Source organism: Anomalospiza imberbis, chromosome 12, assembly GCF_031753505.1.
Source record: "Anomalospiza imberbis isolate Cuckoo-Finch-1a 21T00152 chromosome 12, ASM3175350v1, whole genome shotgun sequence".
NCBI lineage: Eukaryota > Metazoa > Chordata > Aves > Passeriformes > Viduidae > Anomalospiza > Anomalospiza imberbis.
The window spans coordinates 15639185-15659657 of NC_089692.1; the positions used below are offsets into that span (position 1 = coordinate 15639185).

General features: G+C 45.0%; 1 protein-coding gene across 4 annotated transcripts in view; it reads right to left on the reverse strand.

The window, feature by feature from the left end:
- Window positions 1-20124, reverse strand: part of MAF (MAF bZIP transcription factor) — a 185950-nt gene extending 165826 nt beyond the window's left edge. For 2 of the 4 annotated variants that reach the window (XM_068203083.1, XM_068203082.1), the window contains exons 1-2: window positions 18383-20123; window positions 7273-7338 (exon numbers count right to left, since the gene is read on the reverse strand). In XM_068203083.1, coding sequence (XP_068059184.1) covers window positions 7305-7338; window positions 18383-19470 — 1122 coding nt within the window. In that variant the 5' untranslated portion in view covers window positions 19471-20123 and the 3' untranslated portion in view covers window positions 7273-7304. Of the gene's footprint in view, window positions 1-7272; window positions 7339-16147; window positions 18191-18229 lie in introns of those variants that run through there. The other 2 variants (XR_011003438.1, XR_011003439.1) reach the window with 2 other exon arrangements.
- Between the last annotated feature and the right edge of the window lie 349 nt (window positions 20125-20473).

The following is a 20473-nucleotide window of genomic DNA, read 5'->3' on the forward strand; positions in this document are numbered from 1 at the left end:
GTTTAGAGCTTTTGCTCCCCTCAAAGCCTGACATTCGTCTCGCCTCTGCAGCAGCTCACAATGCAGGGAGGGAATGCAGCATCTCCCACTCCCTGCTCCAGCACCCCAGGCTGCTGCTCCAGCCAACCCCGGGCATTGCAGGGGCTGAGGGAGAAAGTCTCCAGCTCCCAAATTCCACCCCTGGGCCCGATCCTGCATTCTTTACACACCCAAATCCTGCACAAACAATGGGATTTTTGGATGTGCGGGAAATGCTGAAGTGAGCTGGCATTTGTTAGCTGCTGATGGATTACATTAATATGAATATTTGTCTGTAGGGGACAAACACTTTTGAGAAGTGAGCGCAACATTATGAGCAAAACATCAGCAATAATAACAGAAAAGGATAGAGAGAAGCATCATTGATGTAAACCATGAAATAAATAATATATGTCAACTTTTATGTTTCTTGCCTTTGATCTGGGTACAGCTGACATTAAGTCCAGGAACTGATACCTTTTTAGCTGAGAAGACACAAGATGTCAAGTTATATTTTTTAGTGCAAGGCCAACGCATAAAAACAAAGCTAAAGGAGTCAAAGAAGTGAGCATAACAAAAAACAGAGAGATTATCTCTTGTCATAGGAAAGAAAATGATGGGAGTTTCTATGGAAGCTGAGTGGTTCATATAATGCCGTCTTCACTTTGCCATTCTCTCCTTATTAGAATATAATTTGGGTCCAACTAATATGGAAAGAGTTTGTTCCTTGCACAGCAAGGGAGTGCCATGAGTACAGCTTCTGCAGAATGAGAACTACAAATGTACTTACGAGCTTATTCCTCATTCCCTGCCTGCCTCTTGTTTTAACTCTCTTGTAAAGACATTTGAAAGTGGAAGCTGTTTGGAAGCACACATAAAAGCATCCATTAAAAGGCATTACATTACAACTCTATTGGATCCTGCCCAAGTGATCCAGAGGCAAGCTGGAGCATCACCACAGATCCCAGAGAGGCTACTCCTGCCTTGACTTTGGTGGCATCAAGTAAATCTGGTCTTTGTTTTACTTTCTTACTTGCTTTTTACTAGCACCAGCCCTCTGGCATGAGGCTAAGCCCAGAGCCTCTCCACCAGCTCCCCCATGCTCCTGAGCATTTACGCCAGGGAATAGGAAGCAGAATTTGGCCCTAGGTGTCTACACTGGAGTTGAAATTGGGTTAGTATGTTGTTCCTATCCACACGTACAGCTGTTTCTGGCTAAAACCACAGCCAGAAGATTGCAGAAATGCAGAAGTGTCACCTCTGATTTTCTCCTCTTTAAAACGTGCACCTCTCCCCAGGGAAATCGCCCTTCTTCTGGGAGACTGGGGATGTGCTGCCATGCACCCCTCTCCTTTACAGCCTGGGCCCGTTAAGCTTTCCATGTCTTCACACCCCCTTTCCTAAATTTAGCCTGGGCCTGAATCTTGGTGCCTGCTCCGGGCTGTGCTGCCGCAGAAGGGCCGGGGAGCGCGGCTCTGCCGTCAATAACCCGGCACAAAGGCCCTGCACAACACCAAGCGAGATTTAATTACCTATCACCGCTAACAAAAGCTCTCTTTATTTTGATTAACTTTGAGGGAACAAGGTTCCCCACCATCAGAGTATGTTTAAGTAATTACGCCGTACAGACTAATATGCCTGAAAACACAAAAAGAGGGGGAATAGGGAGAGGGGAGAGAAGAAAGGGAAGCCATGAGCTCAGCCTTACTTCCCAATTTAAACTAGGAATGACCTCAGGGTCAATTTTTCAGAGTATCTCAGATCAATTCAATTCTCACCTCCGCTGCCTACCTGCTAGCAAATGAACTTACTGTGCCTTCCAATAGACAGAAATGTCTAAAAGGAAATCGCATTTAGCTGCATCTGAATAACCATGGTTATTAGATGATGCGTGCAGAGGAAAAATTACCATTTCCCTTCTCCTTCTCCTCCTTGTGATTGTCATTCTCACCTCACTGGTGATTAAGATGTAGGATGCTCTTGCAGATTGTTAATTAGGTGTTAATATCTGCAAGGGGCCACAGCAAGCTCCTACACCTGAGGTCATTTCTCAGAAGTCAGGCTGTCTCCGGTGACAATACCTGTAATTCCCATAGCTAGTTTGATTCCCACTCAACAGCTGGAGCTAGTGTTTCTTTCATGTCTAGTTTCATTTCCTATCTGAAATTATATGAGTGCTAATATCTTTATTATCTTTCCCATAGAAGTGCAATGCTGGAGCATGGCACAGCGTGTTGTTCATAGGCTTTCTTTTCTTTTTTTTTTTTTTTTTTTTTTCTCACAGCATTTTCAAAACGTTTCAAGCAAAAATCTTTATAGTTAGCAAATTTACAGCCAAGGACTCCATTATGGTTCGGGAGGGGTAGAAGGTAGGAGGGAAACAATAATAATTTGGGGATAGAAGAAAAGAAAAGCTGCACAACTGCTGAATGATAATGGCTCGAACCTTGGGAAAAAAAGGTAATGGCAGGAAGGGGAGGAATTACAAGGACAGTGTGACCTCTGCATGCCTTGCAGGTGCACAGGAGCTATTCTGTACATAGAGGTATTAAAGATATATTGTCTTTAAGAGAGAGAGGGGGCACATAACTGCTTTTGTCTACATTTTGGCGTGTTAAAAATCAGGGTAAAATTATGTGTGATTCAGAAAATGACCAGCTCCCAAAGAACCTGATCTTTGTAATCCTGGCCCAGTGCACTCAGGAGACTGAATTCCCATCCCAGTAGAAATGGTGCATGGGACCTAGGCAACACCAGTGATTTCTCATCCCAGAGTATGAAGTAAGGTAAATGACAAGTACTTCAATAAACCAGTTTTCATTAAAGGGCTTCAAGGAACATTACAGCTATTTTTTAACTCCCCCAAAAGCCTAGAAGGTAAGAATTAATTATCTAGGTTTATAACTGTGTAAACTGAGATATAAAGAGATCAACGGTAACATACCTTTAGAAGAAACCTTAGATAACAAGTTTAAAGTGCTTCAGTATTTGCTGAATCTAGAATCAAATAAGTGGGTCAAAGTCTCACAAGTGAGTCAGACTGTGACTCCCAACTCCCGTTTTCTTCACTCTCTAAACATTGTGACTATATGTGGAGCCTGAGAAGTAATTTTATATGTGGGATGTTAAATCAGTACTTTTCCTGTCTCATCAATCTCCTGTATTTTGGTACAGTGTGAATCATTTGGTAAGTGGCACAAATTAGAAAACCCAGGAGAGATGTTAAAAATATTACTTTTTTGTTTTTTAGCACTTAAAATTCTTTATTAGAACTAAACAGCAGGAATTACATAATCAGAAAGTATTTTAGAGCTTACTTTAAACACAGGGAAAAGTATTAAATTGACTTTCCTGGGAATTTTAGGGGAGTAAAAGCTGTTACATATGGCATATACTTTCTCTTCACTCATAAAGATTTGAGACGTTTTCATACTTCAAATTCATAGGAATGAGCTAGAAAGGCATTTGAGGCATAGTAAAATCCTGCTTTTTATAAACACTCAAGAACTTATTTTTTACCTATGCAAAATGATCTGTAAATTGTACTAAATATGTTTGGGGAGAGGAAAGGGAGGGGATGAGGTTACTCTGAATTTTTTAATCAAGAATAACATATTGCATCCCATTTGATAAAAAAAAGATTCTCATTTAGGCTTAATACAGCACATCTGCTTGAAAAATACATACAAGGCTCCCATTGACTGCTGCGGGAAGTTTGCCAATAATATTTCATGGAAGTTATCTTGATATCAGCCTCGGAAAATAAAGACATTTTACAGGGAGTGTTAATTCAACAATGCAAAGTTAAAAATAACTTGCTCATGCAGAAAGAAATTTGATTGTTTTTACAGTTCTTAGCTTTAATTTTCAATTTTATCAGATGTACAGTCTAGGAATAAAAACAAGATCTAATTTGCAGTGAAGTTGGGTAGTTTGATATCCCAGGCCATGGCTAGGAAAAGAGAAATGATGTCATGAACAGACAAACTCAACTGCACATCAAAAATACACGTGAATAGTATGAGAATGCAAAAGGTCTCTTGCACAAAACACAAATCTCTTTTAAAAATGCATGTGCAAATGCAGGAATAGCAGTGAAAAGTAAGTAAATGTTATTTTCCGAGTGCCATGATTTCCCCTGTGTGAAAAGTCTTAGAGGCAAACTGGAAAAGGAATAGAAAATACATTTCAGTTCTTTACTGCTCCTTATTCTCCCCTTAGTTTTGGTCTCATCCATATGGGGAAATTAGGAAATAAACTATACTGCAGTGCTAGTCATTGCCTGGGTGGACTCTCCTACTCTAGAATAAGAGTGGATTTTCCTGGTTAATTTATTTTATTTTGAAAGCAGCTTAGCTGTATTAGGGAAGGGGGAAATCTGCACTTACTCCCAAATAAGAACATCCATCCTGGGAATTCATAGCTCAGCTATCTCCATATAAGTTCAGATTTTGCTTTTTATAAGTACAGCCTCCCCCATAGATATTCCATTGTGGTGGAAGTGTGGGCTCCAGGAATTAAAGGGTGATTTTACCAAAGGCTTCAGTGGGGCCAGAAGCCCCACTCAGGATCTCTCCTCTCACCTGGGATGTAGGTAGGATGCAATTTAGATCCCAGGGTCCATCACTGCCTCATCCTGCCCTTGGAGCTCTAAAAAGATCCTTCAGAACCTCTTTGAAAACTGAAACATTGCTACACACAGCAACAAGAAAACCAACAGATTTTTTCTTGCCCTTTTTAAGATAAAACCTGGCTACATTTTTTTAATGTCAGAAGTAAATTCTACTTTCCAACATCATCATGTTGATCAGGAAAGAGAGGGATATTTTATTCCTGTTGATTCCATGACATTGGAGGATGGAAAAGCTTTTCTGCACCAAATAAAATACACTGAAGCACAGTGAAACACACCTGGGGTTAAGTACGTATTGTAAGGGACCTTAGTTGGTGCTGCTGGGAGTTGGAATGAAACAAAACACAGCCCTTGGAAAATAACAGTTGCTTTGTAAAACACCACAATGGACCCTTAGTGGTATTTTACAGGGTAGCAACTAATTTTGTTGCTGGTATAACAGTGTATATCATAAACACAAAATTCATCCTGCAGTGCTTACTCTGAAAGCTGTGAGAAGTGGGAGGATATGGAGTGACACCAGCACTGGCCTCCACCACCCCTGCTGCTGCCTGACCTGCCAGGGACATCATGGTGAGAACCTCTTAACCAGCAACCACCAAATATTCCTGTCACAGTCATTAAATAAATGGCCCTGAAATCCTTAACGTTTGCCAGAAACAACATAATTCCTTCAAAGGAGCCAAGTTAGTAAGTCAGACCGTGGACACTACTGTCCACTACTATAAATGTACAGTCTTAAATTCCCCCAGCCAAGCCACCTCCATGAATATCAAGTGAGCTCTCCTCCAGACAGGGTGGAGGATCGGAGTTTTCATATCTAAGCTTATTATTCCTAATATTACAGAGACACTTCCCTGAATTGTCCTTCTCCTGCCCAAATTCCCCATCTGACCAGATGTCTTTCTCTCTCTTGCTTTCACCTGTCAATCATGTTCACAGCTGAAATTTGATTTCTCTCCCAACAGTAACCTTAGATGAAATATTACCATAGGGGTCAGAACTGCCTGAACCTTGCCGTAAAAGTTTGTTAACTCTTCCAAGACCCAAGAGCTATTTGCTTAAAACTAACAGATTTTGCTGCTGGTTGTTTTATTGGGGTTCTTTTTTGTCTATAATATGTGAAAATATAACCACAAAATACTGAAGGAAGACACAAGGAATTGTCCTAGAGAACAGCAGGCTAAGCGAGTCTTGAGATCATAAGTGTCAATAAGGGAAAAAGATTTCCTTTTTTATTATATGGATAAAAAGAATAAATATCACTATTTTATATAACTCTAATAGTCACATATATGAATTACAGGAAGCATGGCAGATTTTCCGATGGGATTATTGAAATTAGAAGTGTTTCCCTAGGATCAAGTTGATGAAAGAAGTGCTGCACCTTAGCAGTTAAAACTCACGCTTCATGTTTTTACTTCAGCTGATAGCAACTTGGCTCTATTCTTGCAAAAAATGCACATTGCACTCAAAGTTTTCACAAGAAAACGCAAGTGGTCTGGTATCCCTCTCATTTACAGTGGTGAAAAACAGAAAAAGAAAAATGCCATGCAGGCAAAACCCTATCCAGGGTCTTCCACAGGGAAGTAAGAGGAGCATCAGGCTTAAAATGAAGGTTCTGTAGTGCTCCTTGAGAAACCTATTCCTACAGCCCATACACCATCAACACCTCCTCTCAGTTCCCTTTAATGTACAGGCTATAGCACCAATTACATCCTCCCCATCCTCACTTAAATTTTAAATAATAAATCTGTTACTTAAATTTATTTTCAAAATTAACAAATAAATCTATTATTTTTATTTATTATTTACATTTCTTTTAGAAGATAAAAAATAAATCTATTATTTAAACAGGCTTAATTCCATGAGCTAATAAAATTCAGCTGTTTCTAACAGCACTTAACCATTGATCAAAGTGTGGCAGGCTGTACAGCAGGCTGTGTTCTTAACTAAAATAGGAGGTTTCATAAAAAAAATTCACACAGGAATCTGTCATTGCAACCTTGGTGCTCATTTAACCCACTTAGTATTTTTATAGTCAAGGTCAATAAAAGTCAGATTCCACGGCAAAAAAAATAAAGTGCCTGTTTGAGTGTAGTAGGGGAAGGGATTGAAAGTTTTAATTCCCACATTTTCATTAGCAGCATATTTTTTAGTCAATGTTGACAGATTGAATGAACATGAATTTCCAGAGGAAAGCAGTGCTGTGAATTAAACTCTATTGTAATTTGTATGTACTGAAATCATCTAACACAGACTCATGATTTTCACCAAGATCTGAGGGAGATCTTCAGAAGACCCATCCTTAATCCCCGTAGCTGATGTCTGAACGCTAGCATTTGAAGAAAAAGAAAGAAAACATTTGCAAAGGATTATATATGAGGTGTGGGACACGAGAGAGCTGCCTGGCTGACAGAAGTACAAAGCCCCATCATTGCAAGTGGTTCTTGTAGGCACCTGAAATCAGCCTCACCCAAAAGCCCAGGAAACTGCACCACGGCCTGTCACCGGCTCCCCAGGGCTGAGCAAAAAGCACCATCTTAGCAGCAGAAAACAAAGCAGTGAAATTACCACCCCTGCTGAAATAAGGCAAATAGCTAATGAAAAGGAAAACATACCTTTTATTTTTGACCTCAGGTAACAGGGATTTTCACATCACCGTTGTAGATGATTCTCTCGGGTACCTAATTTAATAAATATATTAAAATAAACTATTATTAAAAGGAATATTTAACATCATAAAGCCTGTCTGTTGTGCCACTATGGTAGAGAATAGGACCTTTTATATGCAAATCCTAAATTAAATTTAGAAAGTCTCTTGTACTGTTTATTAACCCTGGCTGAGTTGAGAAGAAATGAACACAGTTTGAAGTGAAACATTTCTAGCTCACACATCTAGTATTTACTTCACATTAATAACAGGAGATTCTTGCTCAAAAATTACCTTAAAAACATGTATTTTTTGCCTCACAAGTGAATATCAGTTTCTAATATCTGAAAGTGTGTAGCTTTCTGTATTACTTTCTTAATGATTGTTATTAGCTGCACTAATGTAATTGGCAAAATAATAATCAATTTTTGTACACACTCCATTATTTTCAAGACAGTAGTTTAATAACAAAAGCAGAACTGTCATTTCCCCCTGCAGTTACTCACGCTGTACAAATTCATCCTGTCAACACATATTTAAAATCTAATTTAAGAAAAAAAAAATTCAACCTAGAGTGAATCTTTGTACAATAAGTGAGATAAGTCAGCGAGTCAATCCACATTTCTTAAATATGGATATTTTGTTGTGTCCCTTACAATCAACTTTCTCACCCTGCCTGTACATGCACAGACACACACATGTATTTCCTATGAAGCGCCTGCAGGAATGCTTGAGCTCCGTGCATTTATTGTAACCATGCAGCATAATCAGAGCAAAAAGAAACCACAAGCCCGATTGATTTGAATTTAAAAAAATAGGCAAGACAAACTATAGGCACTTTTCCAGCATTTTGATTCCAGATTAGCTCTGCAGCTCTGAAAACAAAAGTGGGCAGCACATTTAGAGCCAGCTGAATGATCCCTGTCCCACATCCCACCCAAAGCTCCCCACTCAAAAGAATCCTCCTCCTCTTTGAAAGGACCCCACATGCCACTGAAAGAGATGTTGCCTTCTTGTTTTGATTTGATTTTTTTTTTCAGGTTTGGAGTTTGTTGTTTTGTTTTGTTTTGTTTTGTTTTGTTTTTGAGAAAGGGGACCGTGCTTCCATAAATGCAATACTTGGCACCTGGCCCAGGATCTCTAAAAGAAAATGACTCCTGTGGACCTTTGGTGTCATTTTTCTCAGGATGACCTCTCCTTTCATGCCAATCAGTTAATTCATCCTGTTATTAATGCAGGGGGCTGAGAGGAACAGGTACACAAGGCTCACACCTGAGGAGCATCTAGAAACTGATGTGGTCAGCCTGCTTTCAGTCTTTGCTGTGCCCATCCCTGCCCTAAACCCACAACCATTCCCAGCACAGCACACCTGGAACACCAACCCGCTTCCACTGACAAGGTGCATTGCTTCATTTAGCAGCTTTATTTAACTATCAGTTTATTAATAAGGAAAGAGTCAAAGACAGTAAGAGAGCGTGAAGGCAACCAGAGACACTAAGCAGATTTATTAATTTAAGAAGCCTGATCACTTTCCTTCATTTTATCTGACAGAGTTGGTGTAAGACAGTTATACTTCAATAAGTTCTCTACACTATACTGTGCTATTTTAAAAGGATTTCACAATAAAGGAAGCTGAAAGACTGTGCACAGTCTGGAGACCATATCTGGTGTGACATGAATATAGTATTTTAACCAGATTTAATCTTACAGTATTCCCTCCTCTACAATGACTTTGCAGGAGGAAACCCTACGGAAAGGAAAATCTGTTCATCCCACACCACAGAACACTGAATCGCATTGCAGACTCCGGCAGCTCTTCCTACATATTAAAATGCTTTCATCAGGGAGTTTGGAAGCAGTTAAGTTGGGGGGAAGGGGAAGGAAAGGGGAAAAAAATTACTAGGTCTTGTTTGGTTTAATTTTTGGATCATTTTTATTGTCATGGCTTTCAGTGCTTGAGGGAGCAAGGGCTGTTTGCAGTGGAGACACCTCAGCTTTGGAAGACAATACCACACTCTAATCCCATCCCCTTCAGCAGTGACATCCCACTGCCAAGGCCTTGGCAAGAAGTTTTGTTTCAAAATTGGAGAAGCAGGGCTCAGACTGCAGGAAAGGGAATCTGCCTGCTTTCTTACAGAAGAGGACTTTAAGCTTAATCATATACACATTCCGAGGCACATCCACACAGACTTGTGAAACTCAGCCTCGGCAAACGCCGTTCCCCGCACTTCAGATTCTTTAAAAGCCATGAAATGTAAATCCTGCCTGCTCCCATTCTTGCTCCCTGCAGAGAACTCGAGGCCTGATCCAAAAAGTAATTTTAAAAGATCCCTTTGATTGCCTTTGGGTTTAGATTTGTCTCCGTGTGTGCACAGGTATGAAGGAAAAAGAAAGGAAGAAAAAGGGGAAAATTCAAGAATTAGAAAAAAAAAAGTGAGAAATAGAAAAAGGAAAGGAAAAATAAGAAGGAAAAAGAAAAAGAATGAGGGAGGAAAAAGAAAAAGAGAAAAAGGAATAGGGATAGGGATAGGGATAGGGATAGGGATAGGGATAGGGATGGGGATGGGGATAGGGATGGGGATGGGGATAGGGATAGGGAAAGGGGAGGGGAAGGGGAAGGGAAGAGAAGGGAAAGGAAGAGCAGGGAAGGGAAGGGAAAAGAAAAATAAAAATAATGAAAAAAAAAGAAAAAGAAAAAAGAAAAAGAAAAAAAGAAAAAGAAAAAGAAAAAGAAAAAGAAAAAGAAAAAGAAAAAGAAAAAGAAAAAGAAAAAGAAAAAGAAAAAGAAAATGAAAATTGGAAATACTGTGACCAAAGCCGAGGCAAGTGCTCTGTGGACATACCTAGGGCCGGGCTGCCCGTGGGAGCCGCCGGGTGACAAAAGGATCTCCGCTCTGGATGCGCGGCCAGACGGATCCATAGTTCCGCCCAGACTCCCGTTTTGTTGCAGGGATGGGATTTAGAAAGAAACAAACAAGAAGCAAACAAACAGCGGATGCGCTCCTCACCTTCCCGCCCCTCCCGGGCGGCGGGGCCTGTCCCCCGCACCTGGCTGAGGCGGGACCCGCGGCTGGGCGGCCGCTGCGGCCCCCGGGACCGGGCCGGGGGCTGTGCCCGGGGACAGGGACTGGGCCAGGGCCAGGGACTAGGACTGTACCGGGGACAGGGGCTGTGCCCCCGGTCAGAGTTGTGCCGGGGGCGGGGGCTGTGCGGGGCACAGGGCTGTGCCCGGGATCTGGGGCTGTGCCGGGGCCGGAGGCTGTGCCCGGGATCTGGGGCTGTGCGGGGCACAGGGCTGTGCCCGGGATCTGGGGCTGTGCCGGGGCCGGAGGCTGTGCCCGGGATCTGGGGCTGTGCGGGGCACAGGGCTGGGCCCGGCATCTGGGGCTGTGCCGGGGCCGGAGACAGTGCTCGGGATCTGGGGCTGTGCCGGGATCTGGGGCTGTGCCCGGGATCTGGGGCTGTGCCGGGGCCGGGGGCTGATGCCCGGGATCTGGGGCTGTGCCGGGGCCGGGGGCTGTGCCCGGGATCTGGGGCTGTGCCGGGATCTGGGGCTGTGCCCGGGATCTGGGGCTGTGCCGGGGCCGGGGGCTGTGCCCGGGATCTGGGGCTGTGCCGGGATCTGGGGCTGTGCCCGGGATCTGGGGCTGTGCCGGGGCCGGGGGCTGTGCCCGAGGTCAGAGCTGTGCCGGGGCCGGGGGCTGTGCCCGAGGTCAGAGCTGTGCCTGGGCCGGGGGCTGTGCCCGGCTGTGCCCCTGGACCGGGCCCTGGCCGGGCCGGGCTCAGGGCAGCCCCCGAGGGGGCCCGGCCTCCTCCTAAGCGACCCCGCCGGCCGCGGCCCCGGTGCCGTGAGGGACGGGGAGGGGCTGCATCCCTGCACAGATAGCCCTGGCCCGGGACATTCAGGAACTGCTGGAAGCAGGGATGTGAAAATCCGTGCCAGAACCCTCCCCAGGGCTGCTGCTCCCCCGGCCGAGGCAGGTGCGGGGCTGGCAGCGGGGAGGAAAAGGCATGTGGGCTCTGAGCTCTGGCGACACCCCGCTGTACTCACACCCTGCAGCCTTTCGAGGACACCCAGATTTAATGGAAACCCCAAGGACCGAAGGTCCTTGACTGAAGGTCAGGGAGATGCCAGACCCTTCGCTGGAACAGGGCATTTAGGCTCAACGCCTCCGTCCACAGCCATCGGCATCTCTGCTGTATCAGGACAAGCTAGGGCAACATTGCTCAGGACTGTGGGTCTTTATGAATTAACAATTGAAAACAGCACCCAGGAACACTCCAACCTCTACCCCCGCTGGAAACTTGAGGACACTGCTCGATTTGTTATTTACTGGGGATTTTTTTTCTGCATGGAGGAGAAACACCAGTTCTAGCAAACTTCTGCTCTCTTTGATTCCTTCCATGTAAGATGTCATATTGAGATGCATTACAAAACAATGACATTTATTAATTTAAAAAAAGAGAAAATCATGTCACAAAGTCCACAGGGCTTCAAAACAAGCAAGGAGAGAGGCAGGGCAAGTTCTGTCCTCATCACTCACTGCACCACGATTCCAGGCCTGCACACTTCACTGTGTGTCACAGGTGACACAGTTTTAAAAGCCAGAATTTGGAGGGAAAAAAGTGGGTGCAGCAATAGTGAACGAAAATGATCATTTCAGAGAGTGCTGAAATACAGGCAGCGTGCACTGAGGGCACTGAGATGTTGTCACACTGTGCCGGGTCAACCTGATACGGTGATAGATCGCTCGGGATGGAGCTGCCTGTCTGCCAACTACAGCCTCGCAGATCCCTGGCCTCTTGCTTTTCACTTGATAACTTAAGTCACATCCTGGACTATTTTTGCATTGTGTTGGCTTAGAGCTCACAAATCTGAATGCACTCAGCCCTCAGAGTGACAAATGTTATTCTCAGTTCTCCCCCGCAATTTCAGGCAGTCAAGAATTAGATGCAGCAGAGTGTACAGTATTTTAATCTATTGATTTATATGTGCTGTGCCCAAAAAAATTCATTAGAGGAGCCTTAAAATTATGAAGTGGTTCAGTGCTCAGCTCCCTCCCGAAAAGACGAGTTCTTTCTTGGCCGCTCACCTCTGCCACGTTCTGGGGTGTGTTACATCATGTTATTCATACTGAGACCTCCACTTAAAACAGAGATCTGAAGCATTTGGTTACAGACTGTGCGTGTGTGCGTGAGTGTGTTCAAGCAGGATTGTTTTTTGTCGGAGCTGAGCAAACAAAATCTATCTCTCTCTCCGTAGCTACCCCCGGAATGCCCAAGCCTCATGGCAGCCACTCACAACACAGCGATTTGGAAAGAGGGAGGAAAAAAAGTGTATTGAAAAAACCTTAATTCCTAACATTGAAGTATGTAGGATTTTTTTTTTTTTTCTGCATGAAAATTTAAATTCAGCCATCTGAACAGGTGTCAGAAACAGTGGGTCCATTTAGCTCCTCTGATGATCGGAGTAATAAATATAGAGGATTTCCTTTCAACACAGCACATGCTGAAATGACACCAATGTAGTTCTGGCATCTGAGCAGATAATTCTGATATATGCATCATTTCCTCCCTAAATCCAGGAAGCAGCTACACTCTCTATCTGATATTAGTATATTATGTCAAATAGAAATTGGTATTAAAATTATGAATGATTCTAGATCAAGAACGTCCTACACACTACGCAGAGGGAGGGGGAGGAAACAGCTGCATAAAAGCTTTCGGAAGGGAAAAGAAAAAAAGAGCTGGGAAAGTTCATTTTTTAAACTAAAAATTTGCTGCCATGTTTCGTGTGGGGGGGGTTTTCAAGTGACATTTTGATTCAGCGCTGGAGTTTTTGTTTTAAAAGGGTGATGAAGACTTTCTAATAAATAGAAGCTCTCCCCGCTCAGTTTGCAAACGGGCACTTCTTGCCGCATGCCTAGGGAGAAATAATTTAGGAAATAAATATGCATTGGTGTGACTGGGATATTTCCCTCCCTTCTCCCATCTTTTTTTTAGGATTCGGTCCAGGATGACATTTTTTCAAGCAGGGGAAATGCTGTAGCAAAACCAAAAAAATACTCTCGGCCTCTGCTCAGCAGAAGCCTGGAGGCAGGGCAGGAGAGGGTTATGTTTCATTTTAGGGGGTGGAAATAAGAAACGCTTAGGGGCAAGGTGGGCTGGGGAGGGAGGAGGGGGCTGAGCCTCAGTGCACACCATTTCCCAGCCAGCAATGGGCCGCTGTCCATGCACGTATCCCCCAGCACCGGTCACATGAAAGTTCTTTGTCATGAAGTTAATAAATGGAAAGGCACTATAGGACTATGGGAAAAATAGGATGTTGTTAGTGATGGGCAGATTAAGACCGCCACACACATTTGACACCCAATTGCCTGGCTCGGGCAGCATTCCACCCGTTTTTTACCTGTGGGAGAACACTGGGATCCTGCTCCCCTTTGAAATTCCCAGGATTGCACCTCTGAGTTGAATGGGAGCAGGATTGAGGCCAGAGTCAAGCAAGGGGTGATTAATGAATGTAGGTTATTCAGAGCAGAGCGGTTCCAATTAGTCCTCAGCAAGCAATCCTGCGGCAAAGGTGGGCGCTCCCCTGCAATGACTCATACAAAGAACCCCAATACTCACTTTGCTTTAGTGAATATTAAAATATGTACCTAATTTTTTTCCCATTCAGTTGGCCAGTTGGCGTGTTTCAGGCTAAAATTCAAGTGCAGCCTAAGGAAGGTTGCATTTTTGCTTTTTTTAATGTGCAAAGCAAGATTGTCATCACAATGCCAAACTGGAAGAAAGCTTTTTTCCCCTCTCAGAATGAGGGTGTGATGGGAATTTTCCCTTTGTCTCCCTATTCTAGGAAGTCTGTTTCTAGGAAGATTTTCTCTTATCTCTCAAATCGTTCAAATAGGATGTTTGGTTTTTTTCCTCTGTGGAAGAAGATACTTCAGGGAGACAGCAGTGCTCTCCTCGTTCTTCACTGCTCAGTCAATTCACAGTATTTTTAAAATCCTATTGCCTGCTCCTAACTCTGTCTGCAAGGAAACCTGAAGTGACAGCAGGGTAGGAGGATGAGGCTGGACCAGAAGTGGTCCTGCTCTGGGCAGCCTGGGGTTCTGTGCTCCCTTGGGGGCTGCAGCACCACTTCAGCGGGGGCTCTGCTGATGACAGGTCTTGTCCCTTCCCTTCCTTGCTCTCAGCAAAGGCAGCAGCAAAGCTTCTGAGTCCCTGCAAAAACACCTGGACATCGGTAAAGGCTCAGTCAGGGAAGGGAAGGTGGGAGACATAATAACGAGCAGCCTTGTCTTTATGAGAGGAGATAATTCCCAGCTCGGCCAATAGCAACCAGTTTACCCACAGATTACACATTAACCAGAAAATGGAACTCAAATTAACCAGAATCTGGAGCTTGAACCATTACTCAAACCCTGGTGCAACAGCAGGTCAGATGCCAAAGGGCAGGTTGGTGCCCCGGCACTGGGGAGGGGTGAGACACAGCATCGGCTTCGGAGAGCAAGCCACTGCTGTCACCAACAGACAGAGGCTGGTGTCCACCCCTGCCAAAGGGACCTCAGCAGGAACAGAGTGACCTCCAGCACCAGCCACTGCCCACTGACACAGGCTATCGTGGATGCAAGCACTGCAGGGGGGCTCAGAGCCACACCTTGACCTTGCAGCTCGACCCTTGACAGGATCTGGACCAGCCAGGCAGAGGGATGGCAACAGGTCCTGTCCCTTCAGGGCCACCAGCACCCAGGAGGGATGACCTTGTTGCTGGGAAGAAGTTGCATCAGCAGCAGGGGGAAAAAACACAAAGGAGAAGAAAAAACGAGTTTGGTTTATGAGCCTGGGTCTGGAGATAAATCCCCCATCCTGGAGAGGCTGGAGCATCCTTCGGAGAGGCCTCTGCCTCTCCCAGAAAGTGGGCAGATAATCCCATTGAGAGAGCAGGACAGCACTCTGCCGACAGACACTGCAGGCTCTCAGGGAAAGGTGGCTTTAAACAAACTGGGTCGAGCATTTGAGGAGCCTTTCAAAGTTCAAATGCCCTTTGACATGGGGAACTGCAGTGAAGAGGGGCTCAGAGACCTGAATGTTTCTAGCACATTAACCTTTGGGGTTGATTGTTTAGAACAAATAACTCTCAAAAGTTGGAGGAAGTCCTTTGGATGTTTTTTTCTCCACTCCTCAGCTCTCTTTGGACTTTCTAAGGCCTGTAGCAAAAGAAAAAAAACAACAAAACAAAACCAAAAAACCCCAAAACAAAACTAAAAAATCCACAGTATAAAAAAATGAAAAAAGAAGGGTGAAAAAGCAAAGAAAGGAAAAAAGGAGGCAGTATGGACCAAAATGGTAAGAAATCTTTCAATCTAGCATTGAGAGGCTCTGTGACAAGCCAAGCCTGATGCAGTGTCATCTCTTACTAGAGACAGGCATGCTTAGCTGGGATCAGATGATAAGAGGATGTGAAGTCTTCTCTTTCACTTCACTCCATCATAAAACAATCAAAATACAGGGCCATATCGTGTCATCAGGTTTTTACGCAGACCTCCCCTTTGAGATCTCCTAGAACTTGGTGGGATGATCTGACTCACTGAAACTGCCCTCACTGCACTACTGAGAAGTCAGAAGCAGCACCTGAAAGCTCACGTTTTTTGATCTACCTGAAAGAGAACTTGTGTCCTAGCGGGTGACAATTTTCCATTTTACACGAAGCTATCCTTTTCCTTCTCCCCTCCTGAACATTATTGAGTCCAGCTCGCGGGTCAGCATCGCCCCTTCGGCAGGCAGCACGCTGAAGTACTGCGCTCGCAGTTATGGAACTTTGAACTACAGACTAAGAAACTGAGTACGGAATCAAAAAAATGCAGTTTATTATTGTAGATTATTCTCTCTTTCGATATAACCATAGAGTTGAAAATGAAAGAAAAGCACATAGGAACATCACACGTGGTTAGTTAGTAACTCAAGATATAAAACAATTTTGCACAGCAAAATATGTAAAAGAAAAAGTAACTGACAAGATTTTTTTATATTTATTGTGGTAAGATTTACTTTCCATTTTTTTTTAAAAGACAGGATATCAGTCCCTGAAAATAAAATTTACTGATTATTGCCTTTAAAACTGTGGAATTTTTGAAGTTACAGAAAATCCAGTTCTGCACCACAATACAACTGTAAAAAAATCTGCATCATTTTAAAACTGTGCAGTAATGCCATCTTTATAACTGCATAAATTGTATTAGCGTTCTAAACAGGTTCGTAATTTTTTTGTTGCTGTTTTTGTATTATATGCTTGCAGGTTATATCTTAGTGCAATTCAGTCCCAAATACTTCAATTTTGAAAAAAAAAAATAAAACAACCCATACATTTTTAATGTAAAATACCCCTATAGATATAAACAGGGGTGCCTCCCCCTTTTAATACTTTGGTTTTCAAATACAGTCAGTGGTATAGCAAGGACTACATATACCCAACTTATATTTAAGTTGCAAGCACATGCTGCATAAACTACTTTTTAAAACAGTCCCGTTGCAAATTCTACCCCCCTTTACATCACGACAGTAAACAATTTAGTGCATCAATCTTTAAAAAAAAAATCTACATCTAAACAGACCTAACTCTTTCGAATTTATCTATAACATTCCTTTATCTGTAGCATACATTTTAACTGGGCTAACAGATGACAGAAACTAGAATTAAATTATATACTAGGAACCCAGAGCATTCCACATTTGACAATGACCAAACGCAAAAGGAAAAGAAAAAATGGGGCAGATCACTTCAAATTAATTTTAGACTGTTTTTAGGCAACAGCATGGTTTCAATGTCCCCCCAAAGTGGGATGTGAATTTTGTTTTTGAACATCTTTCCGAAGTTCTTTCTCTGTTTTTGTTTTTGTTTGTTTTTTGTTTTTTTTTTTTTTAATTTTTTTTTTGCCACATTAGGTTACCAAAATCCATTCTGGCAGGTTTTTTGAGAGGGAATGCTTCAGTGCATTTAAAAGGAAGTCTGAAGTTTTGAGTAACTCAAAGCAGTTTTAGAGCAGATGCAAACTTTAATGGGAGGAAGAGGAGGAGGAAGATCAAAGGTTGCACTTTTTTGCTTTCAAACCAAAAAAGTGATGAGGCAATAAAACAAAAGGATGAATGCCATGCCATAATAGTCTCCAAAAGTCCATTTCCAAGCAAAAGAAAAAAAAATAATTATACCGTACATGACCAGCATGCAGGGTTTTTTATTAATATAATGTCTCTTTTTCATAGTCTTTTGAAACAGTTATAGTTCATTGTCGCTAAGACAAAATAGCAAGCGTAATGCATGAGATGAGTATGGGATTCTAATGGCAGACTAAAGTCTCACGTTTGGCAGATTAAGGCCAAAACTCACATGAACACACCGAAGGTTGATGCAGGCTTGATTTTGGCAGGTTGATCTAGGCATATCTCTAGTTTTGCACAACAACGCTAAAAACTGATGGAACTCAGCAAGCTGGAGTCTAAAATTTTCTCTTTTTTTTTTGTATTTTTTTTGTTTTGTTTAGTTTTTAAATTTTTTTAAATTTTATTTTTCTTTTTGCAAAGCTCAAATCTCATATGAAGAACTCAGGATGGCAAAAAAAAAAAAAAATCTGACTTTTTGGACACAGCAAGCTCAAAAGAAAAAAACCTCATGAACTTAAAAATATATATATAATGTGGATGGCAGGTTTCAAAGAAGAGCAAGCTTCATATGAAGAACTGAGTTGGTGGCGAGTTGGATCTTTCAAATTAAAAAAAAAAAAAAAAACACAACAGCAAGCCCCCACAAAAAATAAAAATAATAATAATAATAATAAACAGAAAGGAAACTCATGTAGAACTTTAGGTTGGCCAACACGGAGCCAGCCCACCTTAAAAAGAAAAAAACAACAAAAACCAAACCAAAAAACAACTTTGTTTTAAAATTGTTTTGAGTTTTTTTTTTTTTTTTTTTAAAAAAAGGTAATAGAAGGTGGCAAGCGGGGTTGTGGCTCTAGCAAAGCCCCCAACAACAACTCACACGGAGAACTTTTAGTTAAGGTGGCAAGGCTGTGGGAACTCACATGAAAAACTCTGGAGAGGAAGGGTTGTCGCTGCTGGATCCGTTTTCTCTGAAGCCATTGCTGACCAGCTTCTCGTACTTTTCCTTGTAGGCGTCCCTCTCCCGGACCAGCCTGGAGATCTCCTGCTTTAGGTGCTCCACTTGCTGCAGCAGCTGGTTCTTCTCCGACTCCAGGACGTGCCGCTGCTGGACCCTCTTGAAGCGGCAGGACTGGGCATAGCCCCTGTTTTTGAGGGTCCTCCTCTTCTGCTTCAGCCGGATCACCTCTTCCTTGCTGACGCCCCGCAGCTGCCGGTTCAGCTCCCGCACCGACATGGTCACCAGCTGCTCGTCGGAGAAGCGGTCGTCGAAGTGGAGGCCGCCGCCGCCGCCGCCGCCGCCGCCGTGGTGCGGGTGGTGCAGCCCCCCGGCGCCGCCGCCGCCGCCGCCGCCGCCGCCGGAGCCGGAGCCGGCGGCCGAGGAGGCGGAGGAGGGCGGCGCGCTGCCCGGCGCCGCGGCGTGGGGGTGCCCGCCGCCGCCGCCGCCGCCGCCGCCGCCGCCGTGGTGCGGGTGGTGGTGGTGGTGGTGGTAGTGGGGCGCGCCGCCCTGCGCCGCCGCCGCGGCGATCACCGCCGACACCACGGCGGCCGCCGAGCCCATCTCCTCGGCCGGCACGGAGCCGCCGGCGGCCGCGGCCAGCTGCTGCCCTCTAGCATAGCCATCGAAGGCGCCGGGCAGCGGGTGGTGGCTGCTGTTGATCAGCGCCTCCACCGCGTCCTCGGGGCTGAAGCCCAGCGCCTCCGGGTTGAGCTGCTGCGGGTACCCCGTCATCCAGTAGTAGTCTTCCAGGTGGGTCTTCTGGTCGGAGCCGGAGCCGGGGCTAGGCGCCGAGAAGCTGGGGGACGGGGGCACGGAGCTGCAGGGCGTGCTCATCGGGGTGGAGGAGAGCGATCCCCCGGCGATCAGGCGGCCGCACTGGCTGATAATGCGATCGGTCTCCACCGGCTCCTTTTTCACTTCAAACTTCATCAGATCGAAGTCATTAACATATTCCATGGCCAGGGGACTGGTGGGCAGGTCGGAGCTGCTCATCGCCAGCTCTGATGCCATCCTTTTGCTGCCGAGAGTCCTCCAGAAAGGGTGCGCTCCGGGAGCGAGGGGGCTGCTCTGAGTCGCCACCGGGTGAGCCAGCTTGATTTTTGGCGAGCTCCGCTCCGCTCTCCTGCTCTGCCTCCGATCCGGTCCGCCCCGGCGGCTCCTCTCCCGCTCCGCGTTATCCCTCGCAGAGGCTCCGCTGATGCATCAGAGCGCGGGGCTCTCGCTATTCGCCTTTTGCATAGAGGGCTTTTTTTCCTCCTCTCTCCCTCCCTTCTCTCTCTCTCTCCTCTCGCTCTTTCGCAGCTCGCGAGCTGCAGCTGGAAGTGTTAGCTGGTGTTGTTGCGAGTAAATTTGTTGTTGTTGTTGTTTTGTTTTGTTATTTTTAACACTTCATGGTGCTTTTCCTCTGGGCTCTCTCCTGCAAAGTGCAGAGCGAGGAGAGAGGTTCATCGGGGGAGGGAGGAGGGAAAGAGAGCGAAGGCAAAAAAAAAAAAAAAAAATCAAAGTCTGTATTGCAACCAAAATAATAATAATAATAATAATAATAATAAGAGTTAAAAAAAAGAGAGAGAGAGAGAAAAAAAAAAAAACCAACTCGGCCTCAAAGCTACAGCAAGAAGATGAAAAATATTTAAAGGTTTGATCCGGCAGGAGAGTTTAAAGCATTGCGGAGTTTTATAGCGCCCGTGACGTCAGGCGGGACACGGGCTCGGGGCCGGGCCAATGGGCGCGCGCCGCCCGGCCTCATTAGCATAAGAGTCTAGCGACAGGGAAACTTTGCGGGCTGTCAGTCAGGGCTCAGCTGACTGTCAGCGCCCGCTTAACCCCCTCCTGGCCGCCGGCACCGCGCCCGGGCTCGGCTCGGCTCGGCTCGGCCACCGCCGGCCCACTCCGCCCGCGCCGCGCCGTGCGCGCCCGCGGGCGAGCGCCTTGCCCCGGGGCGGAGGGCCCGGGGCTGCCCCTGAGCCCGGCCCGGCACCCGAGGGCGCGGGGGAGCTCCAGGTGGCCGGGACCA